The following is a 9,297-nucleotide window of genomic DNA, read 5'->3' as shown; positions in this document are numbered from 1 at the left end:
AAAACATAATTATTCCACTCTCCCTACACCTGCTGCTCCTGGAAAAGGAGCAGAGCGCCTTTGAAATGAAAACCAAGATCCATGTGTGTTCAGTTATAGCCAAGAAAGGCTGGGTCAGTATCAGGCACTGGAAAGCAGGAAAGTCATAGCTGCGAGAAGAAACCAGAAACCTCAGGATCAGAAAAGGACTGAGCGCGAGGGAGAAGGCAACGCTTCCTCTCAGGCTGGGGGGCCTGGTAGGCCTTCTGCAAAAACCCTTTTCTGTGACACTTTACAACACAGAATGCCAAGCTACAATCCCATTTCTTCCTTTCTTTTTGGTTTCTAACGACTTATTTTTACTTCATGTGCACTGGTGCCCCGCCTGTATGGGTGTCTTTGTGAGGTGTGAGAAACTGACCCCAGGCCTTCTGGAAGAGCAGTGCTCTTAACTGCTGAGCCATCTCTCCAGCCCCTTCCTGGTTTCTTGAGACAGGGTCTAACTACATAGCCTTGGCTGGCCGTGAACACAATCACATTTCTAAGAGAATGAAGACACACACACCTCTGATGAATGTAAACAGTTTTATTCAGAAACAGATAGGCACCTGTTTGCATTACAGAATATGAAACTTGGTTTACACTCTATAAAGAAAGAACCAATACTCAAATTCAAGAGAGCTTAACATTCACAGAGCATACCCTATGGACGTGCAGCCATTGCTCACTGCCTCAGACTCGATTTAAACCAGAAACCCAAACCCCAACACTGTGTGGGGCTCGTGGAGATGAGAGCCTGTCCAGAATATGCCATCCTAGCACCCTTGGCCTGCTGCTTGAGTGTGTGACTTTCTGCCAGTCAGGCTCTGTGCACCTGATGAGCTGGCTGGAAGGCCCTCTTGCCACACAGGGTATGGCGCAGCCGTCCTCAGCCAGGGTTGGTGGCAGTAACACCTCTGGTCTCCTTAGCAACAGAGTCGAGGCTCTGGAAGGCAGAGGATGGTCACTGCTCCTTCACTGGGGTTAAAACGGCTGGGTGAAAACTACCCCACACCGGGCTCTTCACCACACCAAGCAGCCCACTCAGCGGGACTGTGGAAGACCAGAGGGTAGGTCCAGGTTCAGATGTGACCATCACCCAGCACCGCCTGAATGTATTATTCAGAGATACAGGAAATAATACAGATTATACAGACATATATTTATCTTAGTAACCTGAGGGTTAAAGACTTGGAGTATAATAATTCTTAGGAGGCCCATCAGCAAGAGTCTAAAATGTGGGTAAATGGAGCTAGCAACAGATTATTATTTTTTTTTTTTTATAAGGATGGCAACCTGATGACCCATGACCCTCCTACCCACCTTTTATGTCAGAGAGAAAAGGGGATAGATGATAAAATGGGTTAAAGACAGGAAGGGTGAGCAGTGGTCCTCAAACCAAAGCGCCCCTGTAGGTCCTTCTGTCCTTGAGTCACAGCTCAAGCTCTGGTAAACAGAGGCCTGGTGAAGAGTGGTCTGCATTCTGAGGTATGAGGATCCCTGGTCAATCAGCAGCAAGGAGGCTTTTAGAAACCAGCCCACAGGGTAAGAACACTGCGACCAAGCTTGTAACTAACACTGCGATGTATCTGCTGTCCACCAGAGAAAAGGAAGGGAGGAATCCCCCTGGATCAGGGTAAATGCTTCCATGTGAGGTGCCCAAATCATTGACCTTATGGTTTCATAATCGAATCTCCATTCAGTGGTCAATTTTCCTGTTCAAGGCACTTTCAATGGCATGACTGGAAAAAGTCAATTTTAACAGCAGTAAAAGCCAAGATTAATTCTTCGGAAGGCGTGGCCGGGACTACAGTGACTTCAAAAGGCGCACAATAGGAGTAAAATGCGTGCCCTGCACACAGTTTTTCCTTTCGATTCCCAGCTGTTTCTAGATGGAAAAGCTCTGCGAAGAGCTGGAAATGGCCCTCAGAAGAAGTCACATGCATCTTGACTGACTTTAGCACAGTGGCCCTAATTCTCCCACCGCAGCTGTGCTTGACAGAATTAGCAAACTGCCAGTCCTAAAGGGGGAAGGGGGAAGTCAGGCTGCGTCAGGCCTCGTTACAGCACAGGGTCCACCCTTTGCCTGGTTGATGGCAGGCGCGGGGGCTGGGCCTGTGGCAGCCGAACAGCTACATCAGATAAGAAAAAGCACTATCTCTAAACATAAATCATGGAGTTCATGATTTTCCTTTCTTTCCTCTTCTGAACATTTATTACCTCAGGCTTTTAAAAAAATTAGTTAAGTGAGAATTATAAAAATATGTGGTAAGGGGTTGAGAAAGAGTCAAGGCTGATGTCTGCCTACAGGTGTGGGCGGAGGATCTTTATCCTTCATATTACACTCCCAACTAGAGAGCAATATAAACTAAGCACACCATGTTATGCACCAGACAAAGTGTAACCTACACACACGGGCGTCCTACTCAGGTGTTCTTTAGAGGCGCGGGTCCCTCCGGTCCTCAGAGGGGACAGGAATGGGGACGGGGTGATTTTCATTATCTCAATACGCCTTTTCACGTCTTAAAAAGTTTGTGATAACAGTCTTAGTAGCGCAAACAATTTCTGTGAACCAGAGCTGTAAAAATAAATTATTTGGAAGAAAGGCAGGCCCCTCTGTCTGCAGCTCAGAACTCATCGTGCCGTACTAGGGCCTCCCCGAAATCTGTGGCCTGGCTGCCCACAAATAAATCATACTTGTCGACAATCTCCTCCTTGGTGAGCTTGCCATCCTGGAAACAGAGCGGACAACAGTGACACATCTCCTTGCCACTCCACATTCAAAAAGACTGCCCTAGTTCCCTCTACATGCGAACACATTATCCACTATCCCTCCTTCATACACACACACACACACACTGGCATCTTTTCTCAGCAGTCAAGTCACTAGTGAGTAGGACTACAGTTCAGCGGTAAGGTGCTTGCCTAGCATCGAGGTCCTGGGTTTCAGCCCTGTACTAGGAAAGCTGGACAGAAAGGTTGTTCAAGGCTAGTCTGGGCTACAGGAGATTCTATCTCAAGGGAGAAAGTCAGAAGTCCCTAGAAAGACTTTGAGCATCGCCAGACTGCTCGAGCCTGGAGTGACGTACCTTGTTCTGGTCTGACTCATAGACCAGATGCCTGGCTTCTGCCTCTGCGTGGTCATAGTCGGAAGGGAGGATCCAGTCCTTGGTCTCCTCCTTGTCCATCTTCCCATCGCGGTTCTTATCTCGAAACTCAACAAACTGCTCTCGCTCTGTCTTCACCCACTCTGGCTCATCAGCATTTCCATCATGGCTGTACATATCACCTGTGTGCAGACGTGTGACAACAGAAGAATCAGCCTGTTCCCACGGCTGCCTTGGCTGGCCTGCCTTGGCCCTTCTCGGCAGCCAGCAGCAGCCACACAGCTTAGGCTGGAGAGACATTAGGAAGCACGGTGTTTGTCTTGTGGATTAACTGCTGATCTTTCAACAACTGCATTTCCAGCTGCTGACTGAGCAGCAGGAAAGTGAAGAGTTTGTATTTTTTCAAGCAAAAATAAGGAGGTGACGTGGAAATGGGTGCTGCATGTATATTAAGCTCAGCACGTGGGAAGGCTGAGGTGGGAGTTCAAGGCTACCTTGGGCTACATGAGAACTTGTCTCAAAATAAAAAATAAGCAAGCTAATACCAACTGAGACCCCCTTGCTTACTGCACTGCATTTCACCCCAAGTGGTTAATCATACTGGACCACTGTTTAAGGAGGTAAAGTCCTAAATTCTCAAGGAAACTTCCTGACTGGCTAACACCTACATAAGTGCACTGTGCCAGTGGTCTTTGGTCACAACAAGCAAAGATAGACACTCTCAAGAGTACACTGAGAAAGGACAGGCATGAGAGAATCAAATTCCCAATTCTTAACTGCACATATATATTTTTAAAAACGTAACTGTCTAAGAATGTGGCATGGCTCTTAAGGCCTCTGCCTAGCGTCCGTCCCCCTTTCCTCTTTCCTCGCCTGTAATGAAACGTAATCAAGTGTACGAAGCTCTAGAGATAGATGAGTTACAAACACTGGTGTTGGTCTTGAGAAAGCAGATGACCAGGAAAATAATAAATGCTTTCACATGGCAAGAGGTTTCTAATTTTTTATGTGTAAAACAAAACAAAACAAAAAACCCACCAAAACCAAAACTGAGACTCAGAATTTGAGCCACAAGATCATTAAAAACAATTCTGATGATGAATCATACCACAAATTTTGGCATGTAACTAAAAAGCTGGGAGAACAAAGGAGCATGGCTGTCACAAAGGCTTCAGGTACTTCCTCTTCTTAAAAAAAAAAAAAAAAAGATTCTATTTGAAATTATGTGTGTACGTGTGTGTGAGTCTGTGCAGCCTACAGACTTCAGTATCAGGTTCTCTGGAGCTAAGTGGTGAGCTGTCCTAAGTGGGTTCTGGGAGCAAATTTGGGTCCTCTGCAAGAGCAGCTTTAACCACTGAGCCATCTACTCAGGGTAGTGACATACAACTGTCATTTACAAATAGAAAGATACTTGAAAAATTTAAGATAAATTTGTTTTACATGAAAGCAACACGCATATAGTAGGTGCCATTTTGTTCCTGGTTTTGAGACAGGTTCTTAGTCCAGACAGGCCTCAAACTAGAGTTTCCTGCTTCAGTCTTCCAGGGCTGTGATCACCTGTCCAACTATTCAGCTCTGTCTTTACATTTTAAGAGTAATTTCATCTGTGAGACACTTAAGACTAAGTTTTACTCTGGAAAACAAGCCTTCTGATATTTCAATCTAAATACATAATACACTTGAAAGTAATTATGTCAAGATAATTAAAACACTCAAGATAAAATGAATAAAGGAAAAACACAAGTTTGCAAAAAGTAAAAATAAATAAAATCCAAATAGTGGAGAATGGCTTCTATTTTTATTTTCAAGACAGCACTATTTCTTGTCCATTTTGTGACCAAGTCCCCCTGCCTCAGCCTCCTAAGTGCTGGATAACGGGCAGGGGCCACCACGCCCAGTTTATTATGTTAAGATGTCTCATCGAGTATTACAGGACAACTGTGTGCACACCTACAATCCCAGTCCTCTGAAGGCAGAGCCAGGAGAATCACAAGTGTGAGGCCTTGATACACAGCAAGGCCCTGTTTCCAAGAACAAAAACAAAAACAGAAGCTAAACTATACCATATAAGCACAGTGTAAAGATATATGAGTAAAGATGAGGAAAGTATTTTACTTCATTTAAAAAGTGTTCAATCCACCAGTAAGACTAAGGAATTAAGGTTTTGGTTCAGACTATCTTTAAAAAGTTTAGAAGTATAAATGCATCATGCAGATACTTAAGGAAGTGCTGACAGACAGAAAGGAAAAATGATTAGGATCTGGGCCAGATTAGACAGGGAGTAAGGGTTGGACAGAAGCTCCATCACCTTTCTTTAGGTCTTTCCTAGCCAGCAGAAACTGGTACATGCCTACAAACTGGACACTACTGTTGGAGACAGAATATGAGGTCCATCAATCCCAGCACTCCAGTTGCAAAAGCCTGCACTAGTTACTGACTTGCAAAAGAAAATGACACATGCTCTCTTGTTTTGCAGCTTCAAAATGGGTTTGCTCTGCTCCTGGATCTGCAGGACATAGGAAACCTCCATCTCCTTATCTGGCCTCAGTGCTTGCAAGTGATATTACTTATTGGAAGAAGCCTCAATTTCTCTGCTTCAGAAGTTTTAAATGGGGAACTCAATTTTTACTGTAGTAACAAAAGGCCAAAACCAAGAATACTTAAAATTTAAATGTAGAAAACCTGGCAAACATCAATTTGTATTAAGAAAACAAGATATCATCATGATGAAACTCAATCATTTCACAAAAAACTGTCACTGTTCATCCTTTCTGTAGCAGCGGTGATAAAAGAATATCCAAGTAAAGGAGCAACATGGCCAGCTCAGCTTAGTGACAGCAACAGGCAAGCCTTAAGACACCCCTTCAGGTGTAATACTTTAATACCTGAGGTGATAATCAGAGACTGAAAAACAAAACAGAAACTCACTAGAGAAGATGCTACCAGCAAGTACAAATGTAGAGGACAACAGAACTGAGAAACCAGCCAGGCCAGGTGGCACACCCCTGTGATCCCAGCACTTAGGCAGGCAGATCTCTGTGAGTTCAAGGTCAGCCTTGAAATTCTACAAAGTGAGTGCAGGACAGGCGAGGCTACACAGAGAAACAAATAAACAAACAAGCCCTGTCTCGGAAAACCAACCCAACCCAACCCCCCCCCCCCCCCCCAAAAAAAAATAAGAACTGAGAACCCAAAATAAATCTATGTATCTATGGCCACAAGTTTCTCAATAAAGAAAGAATAACGTCTTCAAGAAATGGTACTTGGAAATCTGGATGTCCCTCTATACAAGACTGACAAAATCAAACCTAAACACAAAACTCTAACTGTAGGATCAGGAGAAGTACATAGGCGCGAGACCTGTACATGCAAGGATGCCTTGTCTAAGACTCCAAAACACAGACACCACATGAAGTCATGCACAACGACAAAGCTTCTGCACAGCAAGGCAAGAGACAGAGGAAAGAGACAACTCTGCAGAGAGGGAGAAAATAGCCACAAACTATTCATTTGATAAGGTATTAGTAACAGGAACAGATACAGAACAACTGAAATGGTTACAAACTCAAGGCGGTAAGACCCTGTTCTCAATATAACAAAAGATGTGTATTAGGAAAAAAAAAAATAAGTACGTTTCAAAACAGAATGCCATTTGTAACAGACATCGGTTAATTATAAAGCAATTAGCAAAATTATTCTCAGGATGATAAAAACAAGTCACAGAGAAGCAGGGAGCAGATGTGCTTAGGATACAGCATTACATACATACAAACTTCAAATAAAAAATCTTTCCAATCCCCTCAAGTTTCATTTGTAGCATCCCTGCTGCTCCCCCAGAGACAACTGAAATAAACTCCCTAACTGAAATGGGAACCTCTGAGGGAACTGAGACAGAAGACGTGCGCAGCACGGACAGGGAATCGCTGCCTGGCCGCCCATGCCCTGGTCCTTCCTGCTCCACCTACTCCAGACTGGCCAAGGCCTCCTCTTCTTGTTCTTACAGCTTCCTGCCTAGTGCTGAGATCCCAGGACTGCATTACCACGCCTGGCTTTTCCGTCAGTTTTTTTGATATGCTTTCTTTTTTATGTGTGTATGCATGTATGTGTGTGTCTTTGTGAAGGTCTGTGCATGCATGAGTACAGGTGGCTACGGAGGGCAAACGAGGGCATCAGGTTCTCTGAAGTGAGAGTTATGGGCAGTTTTGAGACATAACCCAGCGTGGGTGCCGGGAACCAAACTGAGGTCCCTGCAGCTCAGGTTCCACTAGTCATCCCGTCACTCTGGCTTCACAGCGTATTGAGTTAACCCGTGAGATAAACTGTTTCCAGGCATGATTACAAGGACACTGTGAACAGGAGTCTTACCAATATATTCTTCTAGATCAATGAAGCCATCACCATTCTTGTCTATATCCTCCATGGTTTCCTGAGTAGGAAAGAGTAGAAGGAGTGTTAGTTTCTCACTGAACTGTCTAGAAGACAGTATGTGTGTATGGAAGACAACACACAGCTGTAATCGCAGACGCCTGGGAGGTCAGAGACAGGAGGATCAGAGGAGCAATGCTCATTCCCAAGTAGAAGGTCACGCCAGCCCACACTGCAAATCCAGGCCAGAGACATGGAGTGATAGCCCAACTCCAAGCCAGCCAGCCAGCCAGCCACAAAGGCACACAAAACAAAAGCAAGCCAGGCGCAGCAGCGCACACCTGTAATCCCAGCACTCAGGGAGCCAGGTGGAGCTATATTGAGTTCGAGACCAGCCTTTTCTACAAAGCGAGTCTAGGACAGCCAAGGCTACACAGAGAAACCCTGTCTCGAAAAACAAACCCAAACTAAAAACCCCAAACCCAAACAAAACAAAGGAAGAAAGAAAGAAAAGGAAACTCATATTCTTCTAGTTAGAAAACTTAAACCTTAGCAATTTTCCTGCTTCTGTCTATCCTAACTATGAGTCCTTTGGTTAATTAGGGAGAGGCCTCTACACTGTCAGTAAACTGCCTTCTGTGAGAACTTTCGAGGATCACGTCATTACTCGACTTCTGAACATCAATCATAGGATACTTGAAAGAAAATGGTTTCCTTTGATTCTTAACTTCATGAAACCCCAATGAAATGGAAAAGTACATTTCTGACGGACAGTGCTATGATAAGCGTAAAGCACTCAGCCATGATGCTGCTTAGCGTCTGCATCCAGGCTTGGGCACAGCAGGCCACTGCTCCACCACAGAGCAGAGTAAGCAGCAGGAGAGGCTGGGCTGCTGTGGGGACGCCTCGTCTTGCCCACCTGCACAACTATGTCTTTCATGTAGTCATACTCCTCCGGGTGCAGGAAGGCTGTAAACTCCTCCTTTGTGGCAATGAGGTCTCCATCCTGGTCTGCCATCTTAAACCTCCGCTCATCTCTAACCATCATCTGTTTGTAATTAAATCCGTCATCAGGGTCAGGATCATCTAGAAAACACAAATGTAAGGAAAGTCTTAAAAGGCTTCCAGAAAATACAAGTGGATAAAGCAAACAATGAACACCCAGGCGACGTTGAGCCAAGCACGAGGGAATGGCTTTTGAATGTAGAAGCAGCAGAAGAAAGGCACTTGGTTTGGATTAAAGCCGCAGTGGCACACCTCATTAGTGCAGGCTGAAGGTAAGGGCTGCCGGTTGACACGGAGCAACTTGACTGCGGGCCGTTTAATCACTGCTGGTGGCGATCAGGTAATAGAAGGCTTGAAGTTCCTAGCTCTATCTGGGAGGCAGTGGGGACCTAAACACTGCCTAGGCGCGAGATTACCACCTCTGGCTACGCGGCCTCGGTAAGCAACACCTTTCTTTATTGTTTATGTGCAGGGAGTGTTTTCCTGCACGTGTGCGTGTGCACCACGTATGTGCCTGGCGCTTGCAGAAGTCGGAAGAGAACAGCGGATCTCTCGGGGCTGGAGGTACAGATGGCCGTGAGGCACCACGTGGGTGCTGGGACTCAAACCCAGGTCCTCTTCAAGAACAAGGGCTCTTCAGTGCACAGCCAACTCTCCAGGTCTTGGGCAAGAAACTTAACTGTACCTCAGTCTCCTCGTCTGTAACATAAGATTGTGCCTGCCTTATAGGTGGTTATAAAAACTTTAAACAAGAAACACACACACACACACACACACACACACACACACACACACACACACA

At 45.3% G+C, this 9,297-nt stretch overlaps 1 protein-coding gene across 3 annotated transcripts in view; it reads right to left on the bottom strand.

Annotated features, from left to right (window-relative positions):
- Positions 1-545: 545 nt before the first annotated feature.
- Calu (calumenin) overlaps positions 546-9,297 on the bottom strand; it is a 26,088-nt gene continuing 17,336 nt past the window's right edge. For all 3 annotated transcript variants that reach the window (XM_055608159.1, XM_055608160.1, XM_055608161.1), the window contains exons 4-7: positions 8,410-8,576; positions 7,491-7,551; positions 3,108-3,307; positions 546-2,750 (exon numbers count right to left, since the gene is read on the bottom strand). In XM_055608159.1, coding sequence (XP_055464134.1) covers positions 2,646-2,750; positions 3,108-3,307; positions 7,491-7,551; positions 8,410-8,576 — 533 coding nt within the window. In that variant the 3' untranslated portion in view covers positions 546-2,645. The remainder of the gene's footprint in view (positions 2,751-3,107; positions 3,308-7,490; positions 7,552-8,409; positions 8,577-9,297) is intronic.

Source organism: Psammomys obesus, unplaced genomic scaffold (assembly GCF_907164565.1).
Source record: "Psammomys obesus unplaced genomic scaffold, mPsaObe1.curated_primary_1811, whole genome shotgun sequence".
Taxonomy (NCBI): domain Eukaryota; kingdom Metazoa; phylum Chordata; class Mammalia; order Rodentia; family Muridae; genus Psammomys; species Psammomys obesus.
Note: the sequence above shows the minus strand (reverse complement) of the source record. Positions and strands in the feature narration are given on the sequence as shown.